Source organism: Chinchilla lanigera, unplaced genomic scaffold (genome assembly GCF_000276665.1).
Source record: "Chinchilla lanigera isolate Chin_1 unplaced genomic scaffold, ChiLan1.0 scaffold00002, whole genome shotgun sequence".
NCBI classification, from domain to species: Eukaryota; Metazoa; Chordata; class Mammalia; order Rodentia; family Chinchillidae; genus Chinchilla; species Chinchilla lanigera.
This window is the reverse complement of record NW_004955403.1, coordinates 53,037,008-53,048,723: the sequence shown is the minus strand read 5'-3', so window position 1 is coordinate 53,048,723 and position 11,716 is coordinate 53,037,008. Positions and strand designations below refer to the sequence as shown.

The 11,716-nt window shown below is 51.4% G+C and overlaps 1 protein-coding gene across 3 annotated transcripts; it reads right to left on the bottom strand.

Annotated features, from left to right (window-relative positions):
- Window positions 1-3,727: 3,727 nt before the first annotated feature.
- On the bottom strand, window positions 3,728-11,716 carry Neil2 (nei-like DNA glycosylase 2; the record flags this gene model as incomplete). Of its 3 annotated transcripts, none has more annotated exon segments than XM_005373825.2 (5): window positions 3,728-4,650; window positions 7,020-7,216; window positions 8,705-9,060; window positions 10,842-10,981; window positions 11,105-11,716. In XM_005373825.2, coding segments are annotated over 4 exon segments (1,002 nt in total). In that variant the 3' UTR covers window positions 3,728-4,339.

Here is an 11,716-nt window from a genome sequence, read left to right as displayed (position 1 = left end):
TTTTGGTTTTTCTCCGGTACCAGGAACCGAACTCACGACCTTGCGCTTGCCAGGCAGGCGCTTTTGCCGCTGAGCTAAATCCCCAGCCCCTACTAGGTCCATTTGTTCACAAGTTTGATTCAGTTCTTTCTTTGCTGATTTTTTACCTAGTTGATCTGTCTCTTTGGGACAATGGTGTGTTAAGGTCCCCTGTTACAACTGTTTTATTGCTTATTTGATTTTTCATGTCTATTACTACTTATATAGTTGGATGCTCCCATATTTGGTGCATATATATTTATGATTGTTATCTTTTCCTCTTGAAGTTTCCCCCTAAGAAGTATGTAGTGACCTTATTTCTCTCTTTTGATCATTCTTGGTTTGAAATTCACAGTCTGCAAACAGACTAGCTACCCCTGATTTTTTCTGGGTTCCTGTTACATGGAGTATTGCTTTCCATCCTTTGACTTTCAGTCTGTGAATTTCCTTTTGAGTTAAATGTGTTTCTTGTGTACAGCATATTGTTGAATTTTGTTTCTTGATCTACTCTGCCAGTCTGTTTCTTTTGATTGGTGAATTGAGGCCATTTACATTAATGATTATAACTGGTATGTACTGGCTTATCTTTGTCAGGTTATTTTCCTGTTGTTGGTTCCCTAGGTCTTAAAGTCTATCTTCCATTTCATTCAAGTGATTTTGCCAACTTTCAGTGGAATTTTTAATTTGTTTCATCCATTCTAACTCTTTCTTATATTTTTCAGTCAAGGTTTCCATCATTTCCCTATGCTCTTCTATTTTTTTTATCTACGTTTTCTTTAGATAAGCTGAACAATTCTTTCATTATAGTTGTCATTTCTTTTTTTACCTGAGAGACTACTTCTGCTCTGATTTTCTCTACAGCCTCATGGAATTTTCTTTACTTCAGTTCCTATCATTTTAAAAATTTCAGGTGTGTGACTTCAAATTTCTTCTATGTCAGCCTCTCTTGGACTTGTTCTGGGTGGGCTGGTGTTCTGAGATTGCATTTTCCTCTTTCATCTTATCATTTTCTATTTCAAAAATTTTTCTTCTTTTCTGTAATGATCCATGTGAGTTTTGGTAGTAGGTAGATGTATCACTATAATCAAGGCCTCTCTAGGAAAACTCTATCCTTCAGGGATATCTTCTGTGTGTAGGAGGTTCTTGGTTTGTGTGTTTCCCAAGAACCCACCTTCCCAATTAATTGAGCGTGGGATGTTGGTTTTTGTTTGACTCAGTCCCCAGTCTTTTGGTGTAGGGCCAGGGTGAGGTTATTACCCGAGTTTCCCAATATTGTTACATAAGGGAGAACAACTGATTACAACAGAAATGACATCCTAGCCACAGTAGTACAATTAGCTGTAATGATAGTATTAGGCACAATTTAGAAATTGACAAACTGTGGTATTGATTTTATACTTTAGACCATAGGAGCAAAGTCTATAGTTATATAACAGAACCAATCGTAAATTAGGAGTTTATATGCCAAGTGTTTCCCCTTGTTACAGTGGATTTAGCCTGTGATGTGGAAACTTCGAGAGGACAGTGTTTAAGATAAAGATAACTGGAAAGGAAGTAGAAGCAAGGCTGGAGGACAAAGGATGGTCATACAACGTTTGGGTAGCTGGAGGAAAGCAGGTAGAAAAGCAAGAATGAAGAGTCCTGGGCACTTCCTGCCTATCTAAGGTGTAGGAGGATGGGACAGGCACCTGGCTTCCTCCAGATGAGCCAGCTGCCAAGCCCTGGGTGCTTCCCATGCTGGCTGCCCATCCTGTGGTGTAAGGAGATGGGTGAGGCACTTGGGTTCCTCCAGCCGCGCTGGTTGCCAAGTCACCATAGGACTTTTAAGCTGGTGTGTCTGACTTAAACTGGTCTCATGGTGCATACATTTTCCTTCAAGCTTATCCTTTATGGCAGAATAGTACTCAGTTGTATAAAATAATTTGCTTTATCCATTCATCTGCTGGACATATAGGCTGTACAAGATTTAGTTATTATGAGTTGACTGCTCTAAACATAGATTTGCAGGTCTTTCTGTAATATGAGGTCTTTGTTCAGGAAAATACGTAGAAGAATAGTTGGATCAAATGGAATTTCTAATTTTACTTGTTTGAGGACTCTCCTTACTCATTTCCATAATGGTTGTGCTTGTCTGTATCCCCACTGACAATGCAAAAGTGTTTTCCCCTCACCGTCATGCCAGCATTTATCTGATTGCTTTGTTTTTGAGACAAGGTCTTCCTATGTAGTGCCAGCTGGCCTTGAACTCAGTTATCCTCCTGTCTCAAGCTTTCAAGTGTTGGAATTACAGGGGTGTACCACTACAACTGGCTGTTTTTTGGGATGGTCTTGCTATGCCGTTCAGGATGACCTTAAACTCTCCTTTATCCTCCTGCCTCAGCCTCCCAAGTGCTGGGATTATAGGCATGCACCACCACACCCAGCTCTGATTTATAATAACCATTCTTTCTGAAGATGGAATGTTTTAATTTCCATTTCTCTAAGGGCCAGCAGTGAGCACTTTTTTCTGTATTTATTGACCAGTTGTACCTTTCTGAGAAGTACCTATTCATTCCAGTTGGTCTTGATTGTCTTTTATGGGGGGGTGATTATTTTGAATTCTTTATATATTCTAGATATTAGTCCTGTCCAAGGTATAGGTGGCAAATGTTTCCCCATTCTATAGGTTGTCTCTTTACTCGTTTCTCTTAGAGTACAGAAGCATTTTAATTTGATACGATCCTATTTATTTCTTGTGCAACTGGGGTGCTGTTCAGAAAGTCCTTACCCATACCTATGACTTTGTCTTCCAGCAAGCTGTTATATTTAGGTCTTTTACCCACTTTTAGTTTAGTATGAGATGCAGGTCTAGACTCAGTCTTCTGCACGTGGATAGCCAGTTTTCCCAGCACTGTTTGCCTAAGAGGTTATCTTTGCTGTAGTGTTTTTGGCCCCTCTGTCCAAGATCAGATGACCAGATGTCCCTGGGTTCTGTGTCAGGCTCCACCAATCTGTTTTTTGCGCCAGTGCCGTGTGGTTTTTAATACTGTCATCTAGTTTTAAATTTCACTCTCACAAGGTACTCTCCCCTCTGGGCCAGAACCTGTGGCAAGAGAAGCAAAGGCCCATCGTAGCTCACCTGGGACAGATGTGCCCTGAACTACTCCTGTGCTTCTCTCAGGTGGGTTCCTCAGCCCAACTATGAGGATTTAGATTTACCAATGTCCCCCAGTCTCAGGTGGTCAGAGGGAGATCCTGGGAAGGTGACTGGATGATGGGGCAGATGAGTCAATAGCTGAATGTGCTCTTAGGACGTGGGGCCTGATTAAAGGTAGGTCGCTGGGAGCATGACCTAGAAGGGTGTATGCTTGTCCCAAGCTCCTCCCTCCTCTTCCTAGCTGCTATGGGGCAAACAGCTTTCTTCTACCATGTCATCTCTGCCTCGAAGCCAACCAACCATGGACCGAGTCCACCAAAACTGTGATCCAAAATAAACCTCTCCTTTAAACTGTACGGATCAGAGATGGGAAAGTGACTGACACACCAGCCCAATGGGGCCACCACGATGAGCTCAGTCATTTGCACTTGAAGATCCTCTCCTGGACTGGGGTTATAGCTCAGGGGTAGAAGGCTTGCCTAGCATGTGTGGGCTCTGGGTTTGATCCCCTGTAAAACACACACCCCCCCACACACCCCCATCCCCTTCTGGGCTAAATGAAGATGACACAGAAAATGACAAAGAGCTTTATTTTCAGGTCACTGCCCTGGTTTCATCAACTATTGCCAACAACCTGATGAAGTATTTGTGTCTTGATTCCTGAAATGCTCCACATGTCAGAAATGCAGCCGCTAAAGGACTAAACAAATAGCTTTTCTCTAAAGGCCAGTGGGCACTCCAGGAAGGTGGCCGGCCGCCCTGGCATCTCCATCCCGAGGGAAAGAGCCAGGCAGGAGGCTGACCCAGTCCTCTTGTCCTGTTGCTTTTTCCTCTTCCCTGGATCTCTCGGGGAACAAAGGAAGAAAATTCTGTTTTCCTATTCAAAATGGAAGGCCTTCAAATCAACCAAAGTTTCCAAAACAAAACACCCACATCCTTTCTCTTCATTCACTATCAAGATTTCTTTCACCTTTCACGTTAGAACTAGACAGGAAGAACGATCTGAACTAGAAAAGGGAAAAACCTACCCCTATGGAATCTGTGCCTCATATATCAGCCAGTGGGAGGAACAGTGACACCACCACCTCCTGGCCCACGCGCTCCTCGGCACCCGCCCCAGTCCAGTTCACGCCTGAGGAATCACAGTCCCCGTGGCCTGAGATCGTGAGGAAGGGCCCTGGGGACTTAGGACGGGAGCTGCTGCAGCTCCTTGGGTGGCAGCTGGGGCTGACACTGCGGGCACCACCACGTAAGCCTCTGGAGGCCGCCAGGGGGCCCAAATGCCTCCCTCAGGACCTGGTGTCCAGCTGGACACTGTTCCTTCTGGTAGACCTGCGTGTGCTGCCGCTGGCCCTGGATCTTGCCCCGGAGCCAGTCTGCACTGAACTCCACCACGTGATCCACGAGGGTCTCCAGACACGAGGGACTCAGGAGTGAGCCAAGGGAGAGAGGATGGATCCTGGCTCTGTACAAAGCTTCATTCTTAATGATGTTTCCTGAAAAAAAGCCAGGAAGCGAGAGGGAAGGAAAGTGTGCACTCAGGGTAACGAAACCATCAAACAGTGAACAGCAGCTGGGTGTGGTGGCGCACACTTCTAATCCCAGCACTTGGGAGGCTGAGGCAGGAGGATCGCTGTGAGTTCGAGACCAGCCTGGGCTACAAAGTGAGCCAAGCTCAGCTTGAACTGGACAGCAAGACCCTGTCTCAAAAAGGAAAAAAAAAAAAGTTAACAGCAAACTGGGGTTGGCCAGATGGTGGCAGGAGGACGCCGAGGAGGCCCCGGCTCTGTCACCTGCCAGGGCTCCTGGGCAGGGCAGGGCCGCGCTGATTCTCTGTAAAGTGGCCTTGAAGGCTGTTGTGAGGATGAAATGAATGACTGCTTCCACACAGCTCAGGTCATGGCACAGAGGATCTACAGGGCTGTGATGACTGAGTCCCCGGACTGGAACCCCAGCTCGGCCTCAAGTCCCACTACGCGGCCTGGCGAGTCCCTGAGCCTCTGTAGGCATCAGCATCCTCAACTCTAAGACAGGGACCCCTCTGGTTTCTGCAAGCACTGAACAAGAATTCACCAAATATGCTGCGATGCTGGCGGGCACCAACAGAACTCTTTTTTTTTTTTGAGACAGGATCTTGCCATGTATTTCAGGCTAGCATTGAACTCATTATATAGCCCAGGCTGGCCTCAAACCCATTATGATCCTTCTGCCTCAGCCTCCTAAATGCTGGGATTACAGGTATGAACCACCACACCCAGAACCAAGACAACTCAATAAATACGAACTGCCATGGAAAATGGCAGGCGTGCTGCCTGTGCCATAGCAGGAGGTATTACTAGCCCACACCGGCCGCATTCTTTGTGGCGGCAGCCCTGCCTCCTTGCTCCAGACTCGGTACCTGTACAAAACATTCCACCAGTGTTCCTTCTCTACCTTTTACTGGGCACTTTCACAACCTCCTGCAGCCTACGGAGCACTGATCCAGCTCCTGCCATTGCACAACGGCCTCCTGAAGGAGAGAAGGTGAGACTGCTGGAGGCCGAGTGTCTGGCAGCTGCTGGGAATGGATGAATGAAATGACTGCTCCCTGCACGCGTCCCATGAACATACTCATTACACACAAGATCTCTCTGCAAAATCCAGACAGGCCCCCTGGGTTCATCTCAGCTGCAGCAGTTTCGCACTGACCTGACCTCTAAGTTAAGGGCAGCTGACAAGCAGTTATCCTACAAACAGGACAGCCCTGGAGTCTGACGGTGCGTCGGGAACACCGGCCACTGGCCAAGGTCACGGTGCCCTTAGCACCCAGTGCTCAGAAGGCCCTCATCCTCGAGCACAAGGGCTCTGGAGCTCTCAGGTGGAAATGCACAGTGCCTGCGCAGAGAGCCAGGAATCACGGGACAGGCCAGCTGGCCGTGCAGCCAGCACACCTTGCATCTGCCGGGATTTTGTCCCCACCAGGTCACCCTACCGCTTCAGGTGTTAATTCTGGATGCACATGTTGCTCCATGTGGCAGCACAAAGAAGGGCTTTTTTCTTCAGTGCTGGGGACTGAACCCAGGGCCTCTGCAATGAGCTACACATCCAGGCCCTTCTTCATTATTTTCAGACAGGGTCTCAGGTCTCATAAGTCACTCAGTTGCCCAGGTTAGGCTTCAGCTTGCAATCCCCTGCTCAGCCTGCCAAACTGCCGGGATTCCAAGGTGCGCAGCACCATTCTGTTTCACTCCCAAGGTAGGCCTGCTGCCTGCGTGTGTTCACAGCAGCATCCACTGGCAAAGACGTGGCTCTCTGGCGGTGAGCAGCAGGACTCCCCTTCCCAGGAGAGCCTGGCTCCACATCACCTGTGTGCAGGGCACTGCACCAGCCTGTGGAGGATTCCAGGGGGAGTCCACCAAGCCCCTCATGCCGTGGACAGGAGTGGAGCTCGAAGGCAGCTGTAGGGTTTCGGATGGAAACAGGAGGAACTCTGAAGCTGAGAAGTCAGGAAATGCCCAATTTACCTCAATTTAAAATATGAAAGAAACTAGCTGGGTGTGGTGGTGCATACCTATAATCCCAGGGGAGGCTGAGGCAGGAGGATCACAAATTCAAAGCCAGCCTAGGCAATTCAGAGACCCTTCCTCAAAAATAAAAGGTGCTGGGGATACAGCTTAGTATTCTCTGGGTTCAATCCCCAGTACCACTGAATAAACAGATTAACACTTTTTATACAAGGAAGCCAAAGGGATTGATTGGATGGCAGCCTCAAGGCCAGCAGCATCAGCACACGGGGGCTAAGGCCAGGTCATCGGGTCTTGAGATCCCGGATGAGTGAGTTTTCCATCAGCAGCTCTGTGGGGTCCTCCCTCCCCACGGCTCCTACCTAACCCTGAGAAGTATCGCTGGTCCAGGAGTGTGTAGCACACGGGCTGCGGCTGACCCAGAGCCTCCAAGGCCTGTCCTCGGTGGAACTCTTCGGACAAGATGTCACAGCGAGGCTCGATCGCTGGGGCAGGGCTCCATGACATCTGGCAATTATAAAATGCCAGGAATCCACCACTGCCAAAGTGCAGGACCAGCCTGGGGAGAAGGGAGAGACCACACGGACAGACAGTTGTCACCTGACAGGCAGAGCACATGCACACACAGCGTGTGTGGGTCGTGCCAGGTCCAGCTCCCGCAGCCGCGTTTGGGTTACTCTGGGAAGCTAAGGTCCCCAAAGAGAAGAGGGATGGCTTTGTCAAAATGAAAATCTCAGTGGAGCAACCATTTGGCTAAATGGAGCGACCAAAAGAACACACATTTACATATGTCATTTACTTTCCCCGATTATAGGAAAACATGTTTACAGAAGGAAACCGGCCCAGGGTAGCCACGTCTCAAGTTCAGGGGGCGTGGCCAAATACAGGACATGGGGGTCACCGGTGCGGGAGGGAAACTGTGCAAAGGACAAGGCACCCCAGCCTCAGGCTAGGTTCACCTGTAAGACACACGAGGACGCCTACTCCCGAGCCAGACAGGCCAAGGACAGCAGAAAGCTCCCCAACTGCGACGGAGGAACAGTGTGGACTTGGCAAGGGTGGCTCATCTGACAGGAGCCGCCTCCACATCTGGAGGAGAAGCCCGGACGCTGCAGCTACCAGAGCTGCCGCTCCACCAAGACCTCAGCACAAGCAGCAGCTGGGGTGGAAGGGCAGGAAAGAGCAGCAAATGGCAACAGTTAAAGACTTCTTAGAAGCGGGAGAGTGAGCACGAGTTGAATTTGATGTCATTAAGAAATCTCATTTGGCCAGGCATGGTGGCGCACGCCTGTAATCCTGGCACTCGGGAGGCTGAGGCAAGAGGGTCATTGTGAGTTCAAGGCCAGCCTGAGCTACAAAGTGAGTTCAAGACCAGCCTGAACTGCATAGCAAGACCCTGTCTCAAAAAAAAAGAAATCTCATTTGGCCCAGCTATTCCCCTTCTGGGTATCTTTCCCAAAGAGTTAAAGACATCATATTACAGTGATACCTGCATCCCATGTTTATAACAGCACAATTCATAGTAGTTAAATCATAGAAGCAGCCTATACCTCATAAATAGAGAGAAGCCAGGCGTGGGGGCACGTGCCTGTAATCCCAGCACTCAGAAGGCCGAGGCAGGAGGACTGCTGCGAGTTCAAGGCCAGCCTGAGCTACAAAGTGTGCTGAAGGACAGCCTGAACTGCATGGTGAGACTGTCTCAAAATGACAAAATAAACAGACAGAGGAGTGGATAAAGAAAATGTAGTTTTACACACAACAAAGCACTACTCTACCATAAAGGAGAAACGAGAGTCATCTGTAGAGAAATGGATGCATGTTGAGACCATACTGTTAAGTGAAATAAATCAGACACAGGCTTTACCAGCGCATGGTTTCTCTTATATGAAAAACGCAAGTTCTGCATAAAGAGCAAAATAAACGGTGGATAACGGGAAGTAGGAGATCGTTCTCAAGGGAAAGGGGATCAAGAAATGGCAGGAGTGAGGAGGGAGGGAAAGGTCATGAAAGGTGCGCATCACGAAGACGCCGGCAGCTACCCCTCTACCTGGGCACCGGATCTCGCCAGTCTCCTCTCTTGTTGGCGTTCTTTGCTCTGGAGAACTCGTTCACCCAGACGCTACCAAACAAACCGAAGTGGACCTGCAGCCACCGCTGGGCCCCTGCTGTAGGGCTGTCCCCCACCAGGCCACCAGGGCCCCTGGGAAGCAGCTCTGAGGACCGGGACGATCCATCACCAGTTTTCTGTTCACTGGGCTCTGGCGCTGGGTCCACAGCCGCCTCTCTCCGTGCTCGTTTCTGCAGAGGCTCCGGTGGCTGGCTGCTGCCGGGGGCCCCTGCCTCTTCATCTGCATCTGCACCCACAACTGCATCGAATCTAAGGAACAACTTCTTTCCATGTACCTAGGGAAATACCGACAGGAGACTAAGTCAGCCAGACTCCGGCGGGCCAAGGGCCGCGCAGACAGATGGGCTGCTGCTCCCTTCTCCTGGGCCGAAGCAGCCCCGGCCTGCGGATCTGGGCCCTGCTCTTGCTCATCTGCTGCAGTGGCGTGGACACTCGGTGCAGGGCTTCTGCAGTGACTGGAAGCAACTGGAGGAATTCGATCAGCAACGAGACCTGCGCCAGACAGATGGCCACCCCAGCATACACGGGCAACTGCTCCCAAAGTCTTCAGGGATTAGCCAAGAAATAAACCTGAGTTGTCGTTCATTTGTTCAACTTATGGTACATTTTTCTATGCTAACATGAATCAGCTCAAGCACACACATGCAAACTGACTGCAGTTAAACACATCTCAGGGGAGCTGCCTCCCACCCAGTCCTCCAGAAAATGTGTTGACAAAAGCCATAGGCATCTAAAACAACAACAAAAAAACAACAGAAAAAGGGGGCTGGGTGTGGTAGCTCAGGCTTGTAATCCCAGCACTCAGGAGGCTGAGGCAAGAGGATTGTTGCGAGTTTGAGACCAGCCTGGGCTACAAAGTGAGCTCAAGGTCAGCCTGAACTGCATAGCGAGACCCTGTCTCAAAAAACAAAAACAAAACAAAAAAGCCATAGGCACAAGAGAACTCACAATCAAGCACAACCTCTGCCCAGTGACACTGAGGGCCAGCTCTGTGACAGGCACTGTGACAGACACTGGGGTCAAGAGACAACAAGGGGGCTAACCCTGCCTCTGCAGATCTGAGCCTGGAGGCCAGGAGACCAGGCTCCTAAACGTGGAGTCCTCTGAGCCTCAAGTTTCCAAATGTGTCAACTATGGCCAAGGTCAGCGAGACTTGCGCAGTAGTAACAGAGAATGGTTTCACATCTACAGAGGGGTGCAGGGCAAGGTGGAAGAGAAGCAGCAGGAACTGTGTCAGGGATAAGGTCTACCGCCCACAGTGTTTGCAACAGGTGGGCATCGAAGAAGCAAGGCCAAGCAACTGCACACAGCGAAGCAGCAGCACAGCCCACTGAGTCAATGTGCAAACATGCACCTCGGGCCTCCCCCATTCCAGGTGCTCAGTAAAGCACCAGGGACACAAGGCTGGCGAGGACATTGCCACTCCCTGTTTGTCATCTGCTCCACTCAGCTCGGCCAGCAGGACAGATTCAACAGGAAGGACGCATCAGGGGGCCGAGGTGCGTCCTGGAAGCACAGGATGAAGCTGGCTGGGCAGCTTCTCAGAGGACCGGGTGCCCAAGCAGAATCCAGAGATAGATTAGGAACTGCCACAAAAACCCAAGGGGCAGGGCAGACCCGCCCACACACGGAGCAGCAGGTGGGCGCTGCGGTAAGACCACCTGGGCTGCGGGTGACTGGAGCTGGGCACAGAAGCTAGAGAGGCAGAGCGCCCCGGGTCCCCGGAAGGGTGACAATGAGATCTGCAGCGCTGCTCTTTCTTACTTCCCCTGGTCTAGGGTCAAACATGGCCCATGGCCCAAGGTGCCCGTGACACACAGCGGGGGCCGTCAGGATCGCAGCAGACTCTGAATGGGGTCTCTGGCTCGTGATCTCCGCTATGACCCCACTTCCGGCTGGGAAACACCAGCCTGAACAAGCAGGAGCTGTGTGGAGTCCCATGTGGCTGTCCCGGCTCACAGAAAGGACAGCATGAGACGCGCTGGGACAGAGTCCAGGGGCGGCACGGCTGTGCTGGGGGAGCCGGCAGCCCACGCACCGAGGGTGCTGACCTCACCTGCGCATCCTGAAGCCACAGGGACTGCAGGGTGGCGGGACACAGCTTCTTACTGCTGCCCCCCGTCTTGAGCACCTGCTGGCCCACGAAGGCAGAGGCCAGACGGTGAAACTTCCTCACAGACGGCCCTTCAGGCATCCCTGGGGAGAAATCGGCGGGGGAGGCCACTACTTGCCCTGTGTGCCGGTGCCAAGCTCCAAACAGCCACTTTTTGCACCAACTTTAAGAGCACGTATGGCCACGCTGGGCGTGGTGACACACACCTGTAATCCCAGTTACTCCAGAGGCTGAGGCAGGAGGATCGAGTTTGAGGCCCCGGGGAACTTAGCGAGACCCTGCCTCAAAATGAAAAGGGTGGAGCTCACTGGTAGGCACCCTGGGTTCCAGCCCTCCGACCGCATTAAAACAAACAAGCGTACGTGGCCCACAGGAGCGGCAGTGGCACGGGCTTCTGCAGGGTGAGGCCAGCCCGGGGGACGGCATCCCGCCCAGCCCCTCTGGCCTTCATTCGTGCTGCAAACACCGAAGAGGCACCCACGCTGTGCCAGGCGTCACCCGGCGCCTGCCTACCAGGCGGCCACCTTGCGAAGTGGCCCGCGTTCCTGGTCTGCACCGCGGGCTCCTCCAGGCTTTGCCCTCCGCCCCACTCCTCCAAGCACTCACCGACCCCTTGGGGCTGGACCCCAGGGCCAGCCGCCGGTAGGGGAGGGAGCTCAGAGCCTGCCGGGTGCTGACCTCAGCCAGGCCGCTCCGCCGGAAGCGCAGGTCCGGGCTGACCACAGCTGTCCCTGACCACGGGGCCCTCGCGGTGCCACGCAGGGCGAACCGGCCCGAGCCCGCCTTCTCCGCGCCGGCGTCCCCGCGCCTGACCCAGG